Raw genomic sequence first — 19,915 nt, 5'->3', positions numbered from 1 at the left:
CTAGAAAAAAAATACTGAAGGGGAATTCTCAAAATTCCATCAGGATTAGCCACTCATAAGGGCCAAGTTTAATTAGGACAAACCTATATCCAGATGCCTACTGGGTGCACTACAAAAACCCAGCATAATTGTTCTGCATTCCCGTGTCAGCAATTACACAAATAACTTTGCAGTAAGATTCATATAAAAACAAGGGTTGAAATACATGATTGCCTTTGTGCTTTGCAGAAAATAGTTTGTGCTGTAAAATCCTAAATCTTTTAGAAACTTTTATTTTCCTAATCTAAATTAATTCTGCATATGTAACATTCAGACCATCATCTTAATTTTCACTCAGCTGACAAGTATTTCTAATGACTGCATAACTGCTTATGTATAATTGAATGTTAATTTGGGCTTTCTCATGAATTGACTGTTGCAAGTCTTGCCAAAGAAATCTCAGGAAAACCAATAAATTAATCACAATACTAACAAGTTAGACAGGAAAGTGGTGTGACCCCTCTTTAGCATAGAATCCATTAGACAAGAAAAGATTAATACGTATTTAGTAACAGTGTGTTTGTGTAAGCTGTTGTGCTGTATTGCTTACCTTATCTCAAGGAGTAGAGCTTTCAAAATGAGACTTGGCAATATGCAAGTTATATTTGTTGAATATTTATTCAGAATAGAAAAGCCTACTAATGCCTCATTTATATTGTCATTTAAATCTAGTGCCACTTTAGATTCATTATAATCCAAATTACAGCTCTATGCAGTGCAAGAATTAATATGGAATTTATCCAGATTAATACATTTGCATTGAAAATGTAATATGTCTCTGCCATGGCTAAGGGGAGCACTTTTTAATAAGGTAGTAAACATGAGGAAGGATGGAAATTAACCTTCATTATTGCAATGAAAATTATCCTTTCATTTTACTCTAATTAGAAAGAATACTCTACCAATAATTATAATTTTAGAATTATTTTGAGATGAATAACATCATCTGATGTGTCAGAAGTCTTAAATTATGCAATCTTTATAAAAACCATAGATTCATAAATGAGAAAACAGCATTTTGATTATGTCTTTGCCAGGATTTTTTTTTTTTTACTAGTATATGTATTTTATTAATAATTTTCTCCTTCTTGCTAGTCACACAAACAAATGTTATGAAGGTGATGACATCTGAATTGCAGTGAATTATATCATTTTTATATTAGCAATCTTTCTTACAGAAGTTAGATAATTCTGTAACTGACAGGCAATCATTGACTAGCCTATTTCATGGCACTTATTTATAACTAAACTTAGTTTTTGAGATAAATGTATTGAAAGTACATTTTTCATCTAAAATAAAGCTGTGTATTTTATATTATAAAATGAATTACAGTTGTGTTTCACAATTAGGAAAAAAAACTACAAATAATGTGTCTCAAGTATAAAAAGTGCACATTTAAAACTGGATTTAGTCTTTTCCTATAACTGTCTAGTCAGAATAGCATGCCAGTGGAACATCTAGATGTGAAAACAATGCCATACAGCATGCTCGGGACCATAATATTTTCTCTGCTCTCTCCCTCCTCCTTCAACTCCCTTCCTATAAGACCATAACTTTGTTCAGCCTCACCACAGGAAGCTCCTTAAAACAGTGAATTCAACACAGAAAGCAGAAAGTTGATATAGCAAGATGAGGCACTGAGTTGTACTAGCTGGACCATTGCGTAAGGAGCCGATCTCCTTTGTTCTTGGCATGTATACTCTGGCTTGGGGGGCTTGGTCCTCACGACGTGCTGAGGCAAGTGGTGTCCCCATGCCAGAAGTAAGAATCAACCCTCCCCCTTTTTTTTTCTTTTTTTTTTTTTTTTTTTTTTTTTTTTGCAAAGCTTACCATAAGTTATGGACTTGATTGCTTTACTACAGGCCAGATGTAACTTTGTCCACTTAAGAAGTAACGCTGCTTGGGGTTGAATGAATCCAGAGCAACAACAACAACAGAAACAACAAAGCCTCTGTAAATTTTGACAGTTTATATAAATATCATAGTAAACATAGTAAAAAGCTGTGCTTTGTTATGCATTTATTGACCCCAGCACTGTTTTATAACTCTATGCTTTTATTATATTAACCGCAAAAGAAAATTTAACCAAAAAAAACCCATGTTTTTATAGAAACAAGAATATGTGTTTCATGATTATTATAGGCTCTTTGAAGTAATTAATTTATTCCATCTTGTGGTGGAAGATGATGTGTAATATTAACCTTGTGTGTGCTCAGGCACACACAGAGTGCACTCTGAGCTAAATTTCACTAGCAGTTAAATACCACTGCCAAAACACAGCTAAATGCATTTTCACAAGTGAATTTTTGAGCAGAATTTGGATCCTAGTTTCTGTAACAACCTGTTGAGAACAATCTAGCATGATGAGGGGAATCATAAGAGAAGGCAGAATTGTTTTGTTTTGTTTTTTTATAACTCAGCTTCATGTATAACAGTGTCCACTTACACAGCTGAGATTCTGGTCCATTTGTCTTTAAAAAGAGACATTTAAAAAGTGATATATGATAAAGGTAAGAAACAGTAGTTGACTGTTAGACGTTTTTGACAGTTGGAAATGAAGAGAGGTTAATAATTTGAACCTATCCTTCTAAAACCTGAGAAGCAACCTTTCTCTGTTAATATAGTATGTCACTTTTTTACTTACCATAATTCTCACAGTTAAGACATTTAAAAAATAACGGTGTATTGCCAAGTAAATACAGATAGGCCAGGCAGTACTGTATTATTATAAACCAAAGTGAGTAATAAAATAGTGCGTTATGTGATTGCACTATGTAGATTTTGCCTTAAAGCGTAGTGGGTCCTTCAGGTTGTCGGAACAGCACTGGCTGAGCAGTCTGAATGAGGCCTCCAGGATCTGTTCCTGAGAGTGTAAAAATTCAGTGGGGCTCCAGAAAGCAGCTTGTTCAGATATTAAGTGGATGCTGACAAATTGGTCATTAAAGTAAAGAAATATAGCAGGAATAAACCTTAATTTGATCAAGAACATGCAAAAATTAGGAGGCTAAATTACACCAAAACAAATAATTAGCAACTTAGGACTGAAGAACAATGTGTGGGGAAATCACTACTAAGATATGTCATAAAATATGTCTATGTTTTTTCTTAAAAAGGTCCTTCAGAAAATGCCCCTGTATGATTCAGTTTTCAATTGTTTATTATTGTGCCATGAGGCTTTGGTAGTTACCTTGAAAACTGTTCTCTTATTTTACTTCTCTTTATTGTTGCTCTTGTAATATCAAATATTGCACAGTCTATATGAAAATTACCATAACAAAAAGTTCTTGGTTTTGGCTACAGAAAAATACAAGTATTTTCTTTGTCCATGTTTACTTTGTTGCCAAAATATCCATGACCTTATTTTTAAATTAATCCTACGTTATTGTGCAATGAGGTGCAATTTGTTCATTTATATGAACCTTATGTGGATTGAAAAAAATGAAGATAAATCTTCATGCACAGCATACAATCAGATTACCCCTGGACTATATATTTACGTTGGGTCTGATAGCAATCAATGGTTTAGCTTCATTGCATTGCAAGATGTATTTGCACCCAGTGTCCAGTGATAGTGTCCTCACCCTGGAAATAATTTAGTTGCAAATTGACTGGAAGATGGTGAAAATTGAAAGTTAAAATTAGAAATACTCATAATAAACAGCAGAAAAAAGGTCAGATGATGCCGCACTATGATGAGATTGGAATGGTCGGTAAATGAGGTTTTGTGTTTGTCATGAGATGTATGTGACATGCCTACCCAATGCTCTTGTAATATCCAGCCTAGCAGAAAAGATTATCTGGCAAATTGACGCTGGAAAGAATTTTCTGATGGACTGGGAAATTAGAATTGGACTCTTTTCTTTGATGTGTGTAAGACTAGGCCACATTACACAGTAGTTCAGGCATAATATTGAATATAGTATTTAATACTTAATAGTAGAACTATCTATAGAAAACAATTACATTCTGATCACAAATGCCAGACTATAAAAAATCACAGTGTAAACACCTAAGGCAATCCCAAATGACTGATCTTTGTATATAATTAATATTAAGTTAGCTCTGAATCCTATTCTCCACAGTATTTATTTTAAAGCCTCACTATATTTAGCTTCAGAATTGTAACCAGGCAGGACTTATCAAAACAGCACAATAATCATATTTCTCAGACAGTTTAGAAAAGAGAGAGGGTAATTAAACAGCAGCAAATTAATTATTTTTGAAAACAAGATTTTTAAGCAAAAGCTGATTTGTTTCAATGTAATACACAAATTCATACTGAGCTGCTAAAGAAAGAACTTTATTGATTAATCTTTAAAGGCAACCTAAGGTTATCTAAACAGAAGAGTTAATTTTTAAATGTATTTATAGTGTCTCCATCAAGGATAAAAGTGTATTTTCACCTTTGTGCTTACCAGAGTTGTTTTATGCAACTAGATTTTTTTTCACAGAACTTCAAATAAAAGACTCGCAAAGACAATACAGATCTTTGGAATCACAGCCTTTTTGTAACTCAGGATATTTTAAAGTTTAAAACATGTTCTTAAAAATTGTGTTTTCGGAACAGGAATAGTCACACCAGAGAAGGAAACAAAAGTGAACACTCTGGTAGGGGCACAACAGCTTCTTCTGGCAAAAGAAGAGGATGGTGCAGCCAAAAAATCAAAGCCTCCAGAGGACAATAAATTTTGTCATGAACAGGTAAAAGAAAATGTAACAGTTTAATTGCATTCTAGAACTTTTTCAAATGACTCAAGAATGAAACGGAGATGATATGCTGTTAAAATGGCAATATCAGCAAGTTATAAAAAGCACACTGACTAATAGCCTGAATCTTAATTTGATTTTTTTCAGTTCTATCAATGTCCTTATTGCAACTACAATAGTAGGGACCCAAACCGTATCCAGATGCATGTCCTGTCACAGCATTCAATGCAACCTGTTATCTGCTGCCCCCTCTGCCAGGACGTCCTCAGCAACAAAATGCATCTCCAGCTTCATTTGACCCATTTGCACAGTGTGTCCCCTGACTGTGTGGAGAAACTGCTCATGACAGTAAGTGTTCCAAGTGTTCTATAGCACATGCTATAGAAATGTACTTGGGCCTCTGGGCAATGTATTTTTTGTGACATAGTATTCAGGTAGCTGGAGGGGGAGTGGGTCAGGACTGTTAGATTCTGTTGGCAGCTCACACAGTGACTGATATCCCTTGGGGAAATGACTGAAGGTGGATTTCAAAGATGGAAAACCTGCAGCTCATCATTGATGTTAACCTTGGAAAAGTCAAGCCTGCCCATGTCTCTAAGTGCACACCTGTAAACCGTGTCTAATAATATCCAGGTCTCAGAGGAATTTTGACTTTTGTTTGTAATGAAAAAGGAATTCCCTGCAGAACGTAGTTCCCAAACATAGAAGGATTCCTGTATATATCTGGGCTGTACCTGCATTATGTTACATGAAATATCAATAGTAATGTTAATTGGAGAACACTATTATATTATTGTACAGAATGTCCTGTTTCTGCCTCTGCATAAAAGACTGTTTAGGTTTTTTTGTGACTAAAATGTGAATATGAAACAGAAAGGCAAGTCTAAGAATAGGTAGCAATCCAGTTAGGTCAGTTCTTTAGGATATGGAATGTTTGATTTCAAATACCTACCCTGGATCAAAAAGGGACTTGAACTGGCTTTCCCATGATTGGGAGGAATGCTATAACCAGCAAACTCTATTTGGAGGATGAATACCATTCCAACTTCACCAGAAGAATCCTGTTCTTCACTGCAAAATTGTACAAACCATATCAAAATAATAAATTTCTGTGAAAAATATTCACTGGGCACCATTCAAAACAGCACTAAAGACACAATCAGGTCTAGAATGTATGTATTATTACAGCATAGATTCAGTTAGAAAACAGCTCTCCTAAGATACCCTGATTCTGGCTGTCATGCCTTTTTAGAAGGAAATGCATTTGGAAATCTCAGGGATTCACCTCCTTAAGGATTTAGTTCTGTATCCATAGACAACTACTTCATTTATATGGTTGTGGTTGTAAGCTTGCCACCCCATTTCCAAGTAAAACAGCAAAATAATAAGAATTGAATGAGCCCTTGTCTCAAGGTCTGGGATTCCTTGTGCAAAGATGAGCAAATATATAATTGGGGATTCTTCTTTTCTTTTCTTTGGATTTCTACTAAGTATAGCTCTGTCAAACCATGTAATTTTGGCCCACCGCAAGGAAAATGCCGTAGAAATTTAACTTTCCCAGACTGTTTTAGGAAACTGGAAAAATATGAACTTCCCCCCTTCCCCATTGAGCAACATTAGCTTTCTTCTCAAGTTCTCCATGATTCCCTCTGTGTTGATAATGGAGCAACTTTGAAATCTCTCCTCTCCAAGTGCTGCGGAGTTGTCTCACTGCTTCTGAGGGAAAAAAAAAAAAGAGTGTGAAACAGATTACAAAACAATCTTTATCATTGAAACTGTTGTAGTTGCTAGCACAGGTATGACCATATCTGAACTCTCTGATGACAAAATAAAAACCATTTATAGCAAATTTTTCTTCTCTGGGACATTTAGAGTCTACATCACTTTTTTTAAAAAGTCCTTCTCTCCCAGATAAACTCAGAATCCTCTGAGAGAATGCTATTAATGCCATGTTTAAATTACAAATGTACTAAGCCCAGGGCTTCCTAAAATACATCTAGAATATTTTTTCCAATAGGCAATTGACATGCATACACACATGCATATGTATAATTTGTATATATCCTAATAAGTGTTTGAAATATTTTTTAACTGTTAAAGAGGATCAAAAGATGTTTCTACTGATATATAGCAATGCATGTAGCTTCCACTATCATACAAATTTACCACTCAAAATTCTCTCATGTGGATATTCTTGTTACCTCTGTATGAAATAAGGAAATACTATCCTTATGTTAGAGATGAGGAGCTGCAGCATAGTCTGAACTGATTTACCCAAGGTTATTTAGACAGAATCTGGCAGTGTAGGAGTTTGAACCCAGACCTTCTAAGTCTTAGTATGAAACCCTAGACAATCCATTATTTCAGGTATGAGTATGCTTTAAAGATCTAAGCAAAAATGAAATATGAACTGTTGGGCAAATGTTCGTGTTGACTTAACAGAAATATCAGACACCTATAAGTAGATGCTTCAAAGATTTCTGTCTGTAATTTAAAAGCGCAACACAACAGGTAAAGCTGTATGAAGAAGATACATAGGCAACTGAAGAGAAGAAAATAAAAATCTCTTTTTAAATGGAAATAAGTTACTATTTCTGTATGGAAATAAACTTATAATTTTCTTTCAAAGGTCATGAAAGTCCAGCATTTGTTTAAAAAACAATACAGGTGAAGCAAAGTGGGAATGCCCTCAGTCAAGAACTAATTGGTGACCATATCTCAACATGATCTCTGTCTTGGAAGATGTCCGAGGAAAATTCCTCTGATAAATCTGAACAACCTGACATAGCCAGCAAAACCTTCTTTGTGGTGACACTGAGACCAATGGAGTATTGAGTGTATGTAGTTCTATAGCATCACTTTATTATGGATTATTTTGAGTAGATGGTCCACCAAGGGACATCCAATGCTCTGGATTTGTAGTTTGTCAGAAATTATTATCAAGGACTGAATCAAGATCTTCATTTGGTATTAGCAGTCTTTGATCCAGATATGGTGGATTCCATATATAGCACTATTCCATAGTGCTGTATAATATTAAATAGCATGACTTTTCCTCTAGTAATACTGTGTTCTTGGTTTTCAAAGGTTCCTGTACCAGATGTCATGATGCCCAATAGTATGTTATTGCCAGCAGCTGCGTCAGAGAAATCTGAACGTGACACACCTGCAACCATTACAGCTGAGGGATCTGGGAAATATCCAGGTATGCAAGAAAAAACCCAGACGTATAAAAGCTACCCATGGGCAATTTAGAAATAAATCATTTGTTTCTTTCTTGGTAAAGTGAATCCTTTTTGGCTTGCATATAACTACAAGAGATAAAAAGAGAAAAATAACAAGGGGCCTGAATCTGGCTGACTGAACCCATGCAGAACTAGTAGGATACACATGTATGCCAGACTGTTTGCTTTTGGTAGAGGTAAAAATAAACAGTAATGCCTAGTCACTTTGAAGGTAAGACCCTCCTTGTTTAACCACCAAATAAGACCCAGTCCTAAAAGACAGTGGCACTTTCACCAACATCAATGGGGAATGTTAGGGACGTGATTCTGCCTGCATTTCCAATAGCAGGTTTCTTATCCTGGACACTTACTGTATCCTGTGCTGGGAAGCTGCTTTGCTACCTCTCACAGCATGCTCCTCCCTCTCAACTCAGACCACTTTCCTCCTCCTTTCTAATCACTATTCTACCTGTTGTCCTCATTTCTACTCTCTCCTTCTTTCCTACTGTTTCTTTCTTTTCTTGTTTGGTGCTCCCATTATAGCAATAAACTCCTATCTTGTGACAAAAAGAAGCCCTATGCCACTCTTGGGCCAACTATCACTTCCAGTCTGATCACTGTGTTTGGATTTTATTACTTTTTTTAACCTCCTGTTGGTCCTGTCTGCTTTATTCTTTGGGGCAAGGATAAGTTGCCATGATTTGCTAGGCGAACACATGACATACCAAGTGCCACTCTTGATTTCTGATTAAAAAACTCCAAACAAATAAAAATAATACTATGTGCTATTCTCTTCTACTTGTGTAAAAGAAACTTCACTTTCTTTAACTAGGTGAAAATCCTGTGGATGAGAAAAGTACCCCTGGGATTGATGAATCAAAAACTGGAACGGAAATTAAGACCGAGGAACAGAAGCCACCTAAGGAACCTACTGAAACACCAGATTGGAATAAGAGCAGCAGTAAAGATATAAAGACTGCTGATTCAATGACGGATCAGTTAAATGAACAGCAGAAGAAGCAACAGCTCTCTGTTTCTGACCGCCATGTCTATAAGTACCGTTGTAACCATTGTAGCTTGGCTTTTAAGACTATGCAGAAGCTTCAGATACATTCCCAGTATCATGCTATTCGGGCAGCTACCATGTGTAGCCTTTGCCAACGTAGCTTCCGTACATTCCAGGCTTTAAAAAAACACTTGGAAGCAGGCCACCCTGAACTCAATGAAGCTGAACTTCAGCAGCTGTGTGCATCTTTACCTGTCAATGGTGAACTCTGGGCAGAAAGTGAAAGTATGGCACAAGATGATCATGCACTAGAACAAGAAATAGAAAGAGATTATGAGATGGACCAGGAAGGTAAAGCAAGTCCTGTAGGAAGCGATAGTAGCTCTATTCCAGATGAAATGGGTTCAGAACCAAAGCGGACCTTACCTTTCAGAAAAGGGCCAAATTTTACCATGGAAAAATTTCTAGATCCATCTCGCCCATACAAGTGTACGGTGTGTAAAGAGTCTTTCACCCAAAAGAACATTCTCTTGGTTCACTATAACTCAGTGTCCCATCTACATAAACTCAAGAAGGTTTTGCAAGAAGCATCAAGTCCTGTCCCTCAAGAAACCAACAGCAGCACTGACAACAAACCCTACAAATGCAGCATTTGTAATGTTGCGTATAGCCAAAGTTCTACATTGGAAATCCATATGAGGTCTGTGCTTCATCAGACAAAGGCAAGGGCTGCAAAATTAGAACCAAGTGGTAATATAAGTAGCGGAAATAGTGTAGCAGGGAATGTTAATAGCCCCAGCCAAGGAATGCTAGAATCTATGAGCTTACCAGCAGTTAACAGCAAAGAAACACATATAGATGCCAAAGAATTAAATAAAAAGCAAGCTTCTGAATTAATTTCTGCTCAGCCTACACATCACCCACCCCAGTCACCAGCACAACTTCAAATGCAACTACAGCATGAACTGCAACAACAAGCTGCATTCTTTCAACCACAGTTTCTAAACCCAGCTTTTTTGCCTCACTTTCCTATGACGCCAGAAGCACTGCTGCAATTTCAACAGCCTCAGTTCCTTTTCCCATTCTATATACCTGGGACAGAATTTAGCTTAAGCCCAGATCTGGGTTTGCCAGGTTCTGCCACATTCGGTATGCCTGGAATGGCTGGTATGACAGGATCACTGCTAGAAGATTTGAAGCAGCAGATACAAACTCAGCACCATGTTGGCCAAACCCAGCTACAGATACTGCAGCAACAAGCACAACAGTATCAATCCACCCAACCCCAACTTCAGTCCCAAAAGCAGCAGCAGCAAAGTAGCAAGCTGATGAAAGCAGAGCAAACTACCTTAGTGAGTACAGACTGCCAGCTTATAAAGGATATGCCATCATATAAAGAGTCAGAAGAAATTTCTGAGAAACAAGAGAAGCCAAAGCAAGAGTTTACAAATGAGAATGAAGGACTAAAAGAAAACAAAGATATGAAGAAGCCGAAATCCTCAGAACCAGCCATCCCACCACCCAGAATAGCTTCTGGAGCAAGGGGGAATGCAGCCAAGGCTTTGCTGGAGAACTTTGGGTTTGAGCTAGTTATCCAATACAATGAGAACAGACAAAAAGTGCAGAAAAAAAGTAAGACTGGTGAAGGTGAAAATACAGACAAACTGGAATGTGGAACTTGCAGTAAGCTCTTTTCCAACATTCTTATTCTGAAGAGTCATCAAGAACATGTGCATGGGCAGTTTTTTCCATATGGAGCATTAGAAAAGTTTGCCCGACAGTACAGGGAGGCATATGACAAGCTTTATCCAATTTCTCCATCTTCTCCAGAAACACCACCTCCTCCACCACCACCACCTCCACCACCTCCACCTCCTCCTCCTCCAACTCCTTCTCAGCCTTCTTCAGCTGGGGCCGGAAAAATTCAAAACACAACTCCCACTCCTTTGCAAGCTCCACCACCCACCCCACCACCACCGCCTCCTCCGCCACCACCTCCTCCTCCTCCACCACCACCACCATCAGCTCCACCACAAGTTCAGCTTCCTGTGTCACTTGACCTCCCACTTTTCCCTCCAATTATGATGCAGCCAGTGCAGCATCCTGCATTGCCTCCTCAGCTTGCCCTCCAGTTGCCACCAATGGATACTTTATCTGCAGATCTTACCCAGCTTTGTCAGCAGCAGCTGGGGTTAGATCCCAATTTCCTGCGGCACTCTCAGTTCAAGCGTCCACGTACAAGAATCACAGATGACCAGTTAAAAATCTTGCGGGCTTATTTTGATATCAACAATTCTCCAAGTGAGGAGCAGATCCAAGAAATGGCTGAAAAATCTGGACTTTCTCAGAAAGTTATCAAGCACTGGTTTCGTAATACATTGTTTAAAGAACGACAGAGAAATAAAGATTCTCCATATAACTTCAGCAACCCTCCTATAACAGTGTTGGAAGATATCAGAATAGATCCTCAGCCTTCAGCTGTAGAACCTTACAAGTCTGATGCATCTTTCAGCAAGAGATCATCTAGGACTCGATTTACTGACTACCAACTTCGTGTTCTCCAAGACTTTTTTGACACAAATGCTTATCCAAAGGATGATGAAATCGAACAACTTTCAACTGTACTGAACCTACCTACTCGAGTAATTGTTGTGTGGTTCCAAAATGCACGACAAAAAGCTCGCAAAAGTTATGAAAATCAAGCTGAAACTAAAGACAATGAGAAGAGGGAACTGACAAATGAGCGTTACATTCGAACCAGTAACATGCAATATCAGTGCAAAAAGTGTAGTGTAGTTTTTCCCAGGATCTTTGATTTGATTACACATCAGAAAAAGCAGTGTTATAAAGATGAAGATGATGATGCTCAAGATGAAAGCCAAACTGAAGATTCTATGGATGCTTCTGATCAAACAGTGTATAAGAACTGCACAGTTTCTGGCCAAAATGACTCTGCAAAAAGCCTGACAGTCACAGCAGCAAGCTCTGGCTCTGGTTCTAGTACTCCTTTGATTCCATCACCCAAACCAGAACCTGAGAAGGCTTCTCCTAAGCCAGACTCCACAGAAAAAACAAAACAAAATGAAAACATCTCTAAGCAAACCGATACAAATTCTCAAAGCACCAAACCAGTACAGTCTACTCCAGTAACATCTTCTGACCCTCAGCCCTCATCTTCTCAACCACAGCAACAAAAACAATCACAGATAGTAGGGAGACCTCCTTCTGCATCACAAACCACACCTGTTCCTTCCAGTCCTTTACCAATTTCAATGACTTCTCTACAGAACAGTCTACCTCCTCAGTTACTACAGTACCAATGTGATCAGTGTACAGTTGCCTTTCCAACTCTAGAACTTTGGCAAGAGCACCAGCACATGCATTTCCTAGCAGCCCAAAACCAATTTCTTCACTCACAGTTTTTAGAAAGACCAATGGATATGCCCTATATGATATTTGACCCCAATAATCCTTTGATGACTGGACAGTTACTTAATAGTTCTCTTGCTCAGATGCCACCACAAACTGGCTCATCACATACGGCACACCCTGCCACAGTTTCTGGTTCCCTGAAACGAAAACTAGATGATAAAGAAGACAACAACTGTAGTGAGAAAGAGGGAGGAAACAGTGGAGAAGATCAACATCGTGATAAGCGTTTAAGAACTACAATTACTCCAGAGCAGCTGGAAATACTTTATGAAAAGTACCTACTAGATTCCAACCCTACCAGAAAGATGTTAGATCACATTGCACGTGAAGTGGGATTAAAAAAGAGGGTTGTACAAGTCTGGTTTCAGAATACAAGAGCCCGAGAAAGAAAGGGACAATTCCGTGCAGTTGGTCCAGCCCAGTCCCATAAAAGGTGTCCTTTCTGTCGAGCTCTGTTTAAAGCAAAATCAGCTTTAGAAAGTCACATTCGCTCTCGACATTGGAGTGAAGGGAAACAGGCTGGTTACAGTTTGCCTCCAAGTCCTTTGATATCAAATGAAGATGGAGGAGAAAGTCCACAAAAGTACATATTTTTTGATTACCCATCACTGTCATTAGCAAAAACTGAATTATCAAGTGAAAATGAATTAGCCTCCACTGTATCGACCCCTGTTAGCAAAACTGCAGAAATGTCACCGAAGAACCTCTTAAGTCCTTCTTCTTTTAAAGCAGAGTCTAGTGAGGATATAGAGAATTTGAATGCCCCTCCTGCTGACTCTGGATACGATCAAAACAAGACTGACTTTGATGAAACTTCATCAATTAATACGGCAATTAGTGATGCCACAACAGGGGATGAGGGGAACAATGAAATGGAAAGCACGACTGGCAGTTCAGGGGATGCAAAACCTGCATCACCTCCCAAAGAATCAAAACCACTTGTGAATGACACGCTATCAAAAGCTGCAACTACACCTACAAATGAGAATACCGATGACAAATTTCTCTTTTCCCTAACAAGCCCCTCAATACATTTCAGTGAAAAAGATGGTGATCATGACCAAAGTTACTACATTACTGATGACCCTGATGATAATGCTGATCGCAGTGAAACTTCAAGCATAGCTGATCCAAGTTCGCCTAACCCATTTGGAGCTAGCAATCCCTTTAAATCCAAAAACAGTGATCGGCCAGGCCACAAACGTTTCCGAACACAAATGAGTAATCTTCAGCTCAAAGTTCTCAAGGCTTGCTTTAGTGACTACCGGACTCCAACAATGCAGGAATGTGAAATGTTAGGGAATGAGATTGGCCTGCCCAAACGTGTGGTCCAGGTCTGGTTTCAGAATGCCCGGGCTAAAGAAAAGAAGTTCAAAATTAACATAGGGAAGCCATTCATGATAAATCAGACTGGACCTGATGGAACAAAGCCAGAATGTTCTCTATGTGGCGTGAAGTATTCTGCGCGTTTGTCCATAAGAGATCATATCTTTTCCAAACAACATATTACAAAAGTGAGAGAAACTGTGGGAAGTCAGCTAGATCGGGAGAAAGATTATTTAGCTCCTACAACAGTTAGACAGCTGATGGCACAGCAAGAATTGGATCGCATAAAGAAGGCTACTGATGTGCTAGGATTAACAGTACAGCAGCCAGGCATGATGGACAGCAGTTCTCTTCATGGTATCAGTTTGCCAGCAGCTTATCCAGGACTCCCTGGCCTTCCTCCTGTTCTTCTGCCTGGAATGAATGGTCCATCCTCCTTACCTGGATTTCCACAAAGTTCAAACAGTAAGTCTATCTGTGGATGATTTTCTCCCTTTATTAATTTGGTCATCTTGCATGGTCACCATCCTCTTCTAAACCACAGCATGTTATGCATTCATATTACACTTGTGAGAGTGGTCTGAGTAGCTAAAAAGTACAGCTATGAGGTGTACTCAGTGCAATTCTCAATTGTTGCTGTAGCCTGGATAATATCTCTGATTTCAGAAAAAAAATTAAAAAAAATTGAAATCTAGTTGACAGAAATGGTGTTAGTCCATATTAGGCTTCTGTAATAAAAGCAGTATAAAAATAGCACTGTCAGGCTTTTTTGTCTGTTTTGAAAGACACTCACTTAGGCAAAACTCAGGTTAGAATTTTGTATGTAAATTTTTTAATGCAAATAATTAATGTCTGATGAAACACAAAATAGTAATTCTCACATTATTGATTCATCAGATATTTGGTACGCTCCTTAGAGCAGTCCAACCTGTTGTTTATTTCAGAATAAATGTTTAAAATAAAATGCTGCACAAGACCCTCTATTATTTTTCTGAATTCTTGCTAAGATAAGAAGATTTTTGTTGAAGGTGATTTGTAATGGCAGCTTCGTTGTGATACAATTTCCAGGAGCTTCTGAATATCTCCTACCCCTAGTTTGTAAAGTCGTTGCAGACATGTACCACTTCATTTGGGCTTGAACTTGTAACTGAGCCCGTAACTCTGGTTTACTGTTTTGACTCTGGTTTTTGCTCACATCGGAAAGCATTTCCTCTTGCAATAAGTTTCACTGACGTTAGAGAATCAGGTTTTCTGCCAAATAATTTGTTCAGTCTTCAGAGAATTAACCTAATTTGTTTTTTTATTAGGCTCCAATTTTGTAATCTGAGTTCATCGTCAGTGCAGCCTTACAGATTGAAGCTCTCCCATCTTCTGACTTTGCACACTCATATCTTAGTTAGGGACAATTAGGGGAGAGTTAGGGAGCTGGTTAAGATCCGTCACCGAATTTTATCCAGTAATTCCCACTTGCTGTTCTAAAGGTTATGGAAACCTTGATTTAGAATGCAACTCACTTGGGCAAGTAAGTTAGAAGCTTAATCACCAGTGTTGTTAGACACACTAGGACTGTAGCAATGTCTTCTCTGCTACACAGCTCTGCTTTGATTGATGATGGTCATGTTATTGTTCCCCTAAGTGGTGGTCGAAGCATCTTGTTTTTCTCTTCATCGGATCAGAATGGCTTTCCTTCCACAATGGAGTCTCTGACTGAGTGCCCTCTGGCCTTTGTCAAACAGTTATCGGCACAGAGATTGCATGTAAAGGAAATATAAAGTTGCTGTATTTCTTTCTTAATGTCATACGGTGTCCAGGTCCAAAAAATGGCTGGTTGTTGTTCATTAAAATTACAGATATGGTTTCTCCATATAACTTCTCTAAATAGCTTTGTTCAGGTTGACCTTCAGGTAAAACATGCCCCAGAAAACTCAGGCTTTGTTTATACTACTAAATGAAATTTGCTTGAGAAGATATTATTACATGATTTTACTCTCAAAACCAGAAAGTCCCCATGCAAAGTGAGTCTTGGGAATTGTTGTGGACCCATGATAGCCTCTCAGCTGGGCTCAAAGGCTGTTTAGGAGAATGCTAGTTGGTCCAGTCCAAAACAGTGCCAGTGACCATTCCTACTCTTTAACTTTACAAATGGTTTAGTTTCAGTTTTTGGGAAATGTTCCCTGGTATTCTTTAACATGCTAGTATCATTGCAGCCTCAGAGTTTCTAAATTATTCTATTAATAATGTGAAAGGTATTATTTCAAGCCAACTGGTCCATAATAATTAAATTTTCAGATTTTCTAATTTCCACCAAATATTTCTGCTTTAAGATAAATTTAAATCATTAGTACCATAGCATACACAGTGCACTGCCAATTGAGATGGATTTTTACCCCCTTTCATCTTGCATCTTCTTAAGGTTAATTAGCCCATTGTAGGCAAAGCCCACTGTGTAAACTAGCTGGTAGAATCTTGTTGTTAACTTTTTCTTCTGCCATATGCTAAATAGCCCCTACATCCCCCTTTTGTTGCCTAGTAAATACTTGCATGCATAAATCTCCATTCCCTAATGATACATAATGGAGCAGTAATAGTGAGTGGAAAAAATAGATTATTTTAATCATTCATTATAGAAAAACAGTAATATACTCAGATGTCCTCCAATACATGCTCAGCACTAGTATTTTCTGCACCTAATTAACCCATTTCTGTTTTCTTCTATACCCAGCTTTGGCTGATAGTTCACATTCATATTTGATGCTAAGAATCATATAGCAAATACCTTTTTGAAAACAGGCTTTCAAGCAAGCTTTTTTTCAGCTATAGTTCTTCTAGCAGTATGTATATACTCAGCCAGCAGGACAATTTTTTTTCACCATTCTTAGCATGAGGGATGTTCTGAAGCTAATTCCCTGATGACTCACTATTCTATACTTTAAGTCTACTTTTTGTGAATTTCATTGCAAGCATGTAATTTCTTCTCTTTTGAACCCAATCCTGAAAATGTGCTTCAGAAGTCTCACTGGGATCCTGTATATTCAAATATTTACCTGCTTTCACTGATCCTTATAGGGTTGGTAACTGTATTTCCTGTGGCAAAGCCCATCCATTCTCTCCTATGTGTTTGTTTAAATTACATTGTCAACATTAGTAAGATCCTCATTTTTAAAGAATATGTTTGCTGCTTGATAAGAGAGGGAACTACTGAAACTATAACAGTAAACGTCACATTTAAAATTCTCTTTTGTGTTTCTCTTTACTCATGGTAGACAGAGAATGAGCCTAATTAGTTTCACTGGTTAATACAAGTTTATGAAGGATTTCACTTTCTTATTCTTTCATCCAGTATTGTCTATCGATTTCCAAAAAAGTACAAAACCCAGCTAAATTTTACAAAATACTGTTTTTTTTTTTTAAATTCAATATTTGCTTTTACAACAACTTTGAAATGGAACACTTGAAAATAATGCTAAATCACAAAAGATGGAAATATTCAAACTACTGTTCATTTTATCCTATTTATGTAGTGCTCATGCCGGACTTTTATTTGCAAAGATAATTAGATTTGTCAAAATAAAATAGCTTCATTTCTGAATCAAAGGCTCCATTAACATTAAATTTAGTTATTTTGTTCCAAACTAAGTGGTTTTTAATGTCAGAATTACTGTGTTGTTCTACGATGATGTGTCAAAGCATCCTCTTACCTGTAGGATATGTTTCTGCAGACAATGTAACTATACCATCTTGTGGGCATGAAACGCTGAGCAAGGACTCAAAATTACTGCTATCTTTGGTCAGCATAATTCCTAATATGGCATTATTTGGTGGAATTCTAATTCATACAGAATTTTAGTTCTGGCTTGTCTTTGTTCTTCAAGCTCCTTATTTTCCACGTGACTGTAGATAGAAGAGTTCACCTGCTGTTTTCAGCTGTTCTTAAAATTCACATTCTCTTTTCTTCTTAGCTTTGTGTTTTTGCCTATGATCCCTTGCAGAAAACTAGTGCTTCATCTTGCTTCTAGCTATTAATACTGGTTCTATGAACCTTTTAAAGTCATCATCATTACCATAGGTTCTTTGCACATCACTTAAGCCTGGGCTGCCTTGAAGATTCACAGCAGCTTTTTCCAAGAATGCACACATGACTGGGTAATATGTACTTAGTGGTTTTTGAAATCTTATCAAGAGAGAAATGTGATTCAGCAGCAATAACTTTCTTTATTATTTAGGGCACTAAAATCTGTTCTCTGTTTGCTTTTGGCCCATTAGTGGCAGTTTCGTTTTCATATTTTTAGCCCTCTGATTCCTCCAAGTGAAAGAGAAGCCTCTCCTTTTTGATAGTCACTTAAATGAGTTAGCAGGATTAGAATGTTTCTTCATGATTAGTGAATTTTCTATTCTACATCTCTTATGTCTAGAAATGGAGCATTAGTTTCATCAAGTTTCCTTCATTTAGTTTTGTAAACCCCCCGTTCGACATGTAACTTCCAATAAAACAGGTGGTTTTCACTATTTTATTGTAGCCTGTCTGGATATTTAACTGAATTCTGTGTATTTCAACTAAAGAATATCTGGAAAATGGAATAGATCTTGGCTGCTGTGAGCATCATCAGTGTGAGTAGACTGAAGACAACATGATATTTAAGAGTTGAAGAGGTTAAGAATAGAAAGAAATTGGAAAAATTCTAAGTAGCTGACAAGCCCAAGTAACCATGACAAAGCTGGGGCAGCAGTTCACACTAACTGCATCATTCATGCATTTTCCATCTACAGAGTTTATCATATAATATATTTTCAGCAGACTACACACACAATTGCCTGTTAGTTCCTGTTCAAAGCATATGGGCAAGCAGTAGCATCTCTGATGTTATTCTGCAGTAACTGTGGCAATTACCCACTTTTTAATTGTAACTGTTGTGACTTGTTTCACTGTATTATCTAATCCGTACTCACAATGCATTTTAACTCCTTAGTGTTCCTCTACCATTAAACAGGAGTAATGACATGGTGACAAACACTAAATGGTCTTCTTGTTAAATCTTATAATTATTCCCTTTGAATCCTAATTGCTTTATTCCTAAGTAATCTTAAGCACCTGGACATTGATGATTTAAATGTCATTCCTGTTCACTCCATTAGTGCTTCCTAGTAGCTAATACCCATCTAACCTCCGTTACAGAGCCTACACTTATTGTTCTCTGTGTGCTAGTAGACTGTTCTCAATGTTGCTTCACTTTTACAGCCCTGTGTGCATCACACACTTTGTATGCTCTTTTCTCTAGCAAACTTACTTGCCTGAAAAGATTACAACATGTGTAATGTAAAGCCTCTTACAGTTAGTTGCCTTTTTTACCCTGTGCCATGATTTAATTTTCTGACTAACTATAACATCTTACAGAAGTTGCTTTTAATAGACTGTTACCAGCCACTGCACTATATCTGATACTTGAAACAGAGAAAAGATTTCTACCATTAAGTTATGGGGCATAATTCTTGTGTATATGCACCCTTCAGACAGAACCAGTGCACCCTTACATTGGTTTGTCTAATGAGGCAGAGGACGTCATGCCTGCACACTTCAAGTAAACCGAGAACAGCAGTGTTCCTGTGTCAAAGTACTTTAGTGCTGTTACACTTATTTCCCAGCAAATACTGTACTGACCTGATTGTTGTGGTAAAGAAAAGCCTGTTCAAACTCTCAAAAATGAAAATGTAAGCTGTGTGGTGTCCCAGTAATGAATAGCATTGACCTGATTGCTTGTTCTGCAAGGTTTTTAAATGGTCATTTCCTGTTGATGTTTACTTATCTAAACATCTTTCTTTCTTTATTATTATTACATTTTTCGCCCAGCAATTTGGATAAAGATTCCTTTTTATTTCAGAGCTAATTACTTGTAGTGAGCACCATAATTACCAGGTTTCTTAGGTGAAGGATGTGTGGGTTATATCATCCCAGAGGCATGATAAAAATTAGTTAAAATGAACAACAAAGTAGACGTCTCTCAAAGTATCAATTAGAGGGAAGCACTCTCACTGTGCTTAATGCTTCTGTTCTAATAATGTACTACTGAGCCTACAGAAGAAAATGAACAAAAAAGGAGAGTGCTGTTTCTACAGGTATGAATCTGATCCTCCCAATGGAGCTGGGCTGGCTTCCACTGCCTTGCTAGTAGAATCAGGATTATA

At 37.6% G+C, this 19,915-nt stretch overlaps 1 protein-coding gene across 3 annotated transcripts in view; it reads left to right on the top strand.

Moving 5' to 3' along the window:
- ZFHX4 (zinc finger homeobox 4) overlaps nt 1-19,915 on the top strand; it is a 152,696-nt gene that overhangs the window by 128,371 nt on the left and 4,410 nt on the right. For all 3 annotated transcript variants that reach the window (XM_030496131.1, XM_030496112.1, XM_030496120.1), the window contains exons 6-9: nt 4,608-4,741; nt 4,895-5,095; nt 7,835-7,952; nt 8,804-14,200. In XM_030496131.1, the coding sequence (XP_030351991.1) occupies nt 4,608-4,741; nt 4,895-5,095; nt 7,835-7,952; nt 8,804-14,200 (5,850 nt within the window). The remainder of the gene's footprint in view (nt 1-4,607; nt 4,742-4,894; nt 5,096-7,834; nt 7,953-8,803; nt 14,201-19,915) is intronic.

Source organism: Strigops habroptila, chromosome 1 (genome assembly GCF_004027225.2).
Source record: "Strigops habroptila isolate Jane chromosome 1, bStrHab1.2.pri, whole genome shotgun sequence".
Lineage (NCBI taxonomy): Eukaryota > Metazoa > Chordata > Aves > Psittaciformes > Psittacidae > Strigops > Strigops habroptila.
This window is presented reverse-complemented; position numbering and strand designations above follow the sequence as displayed.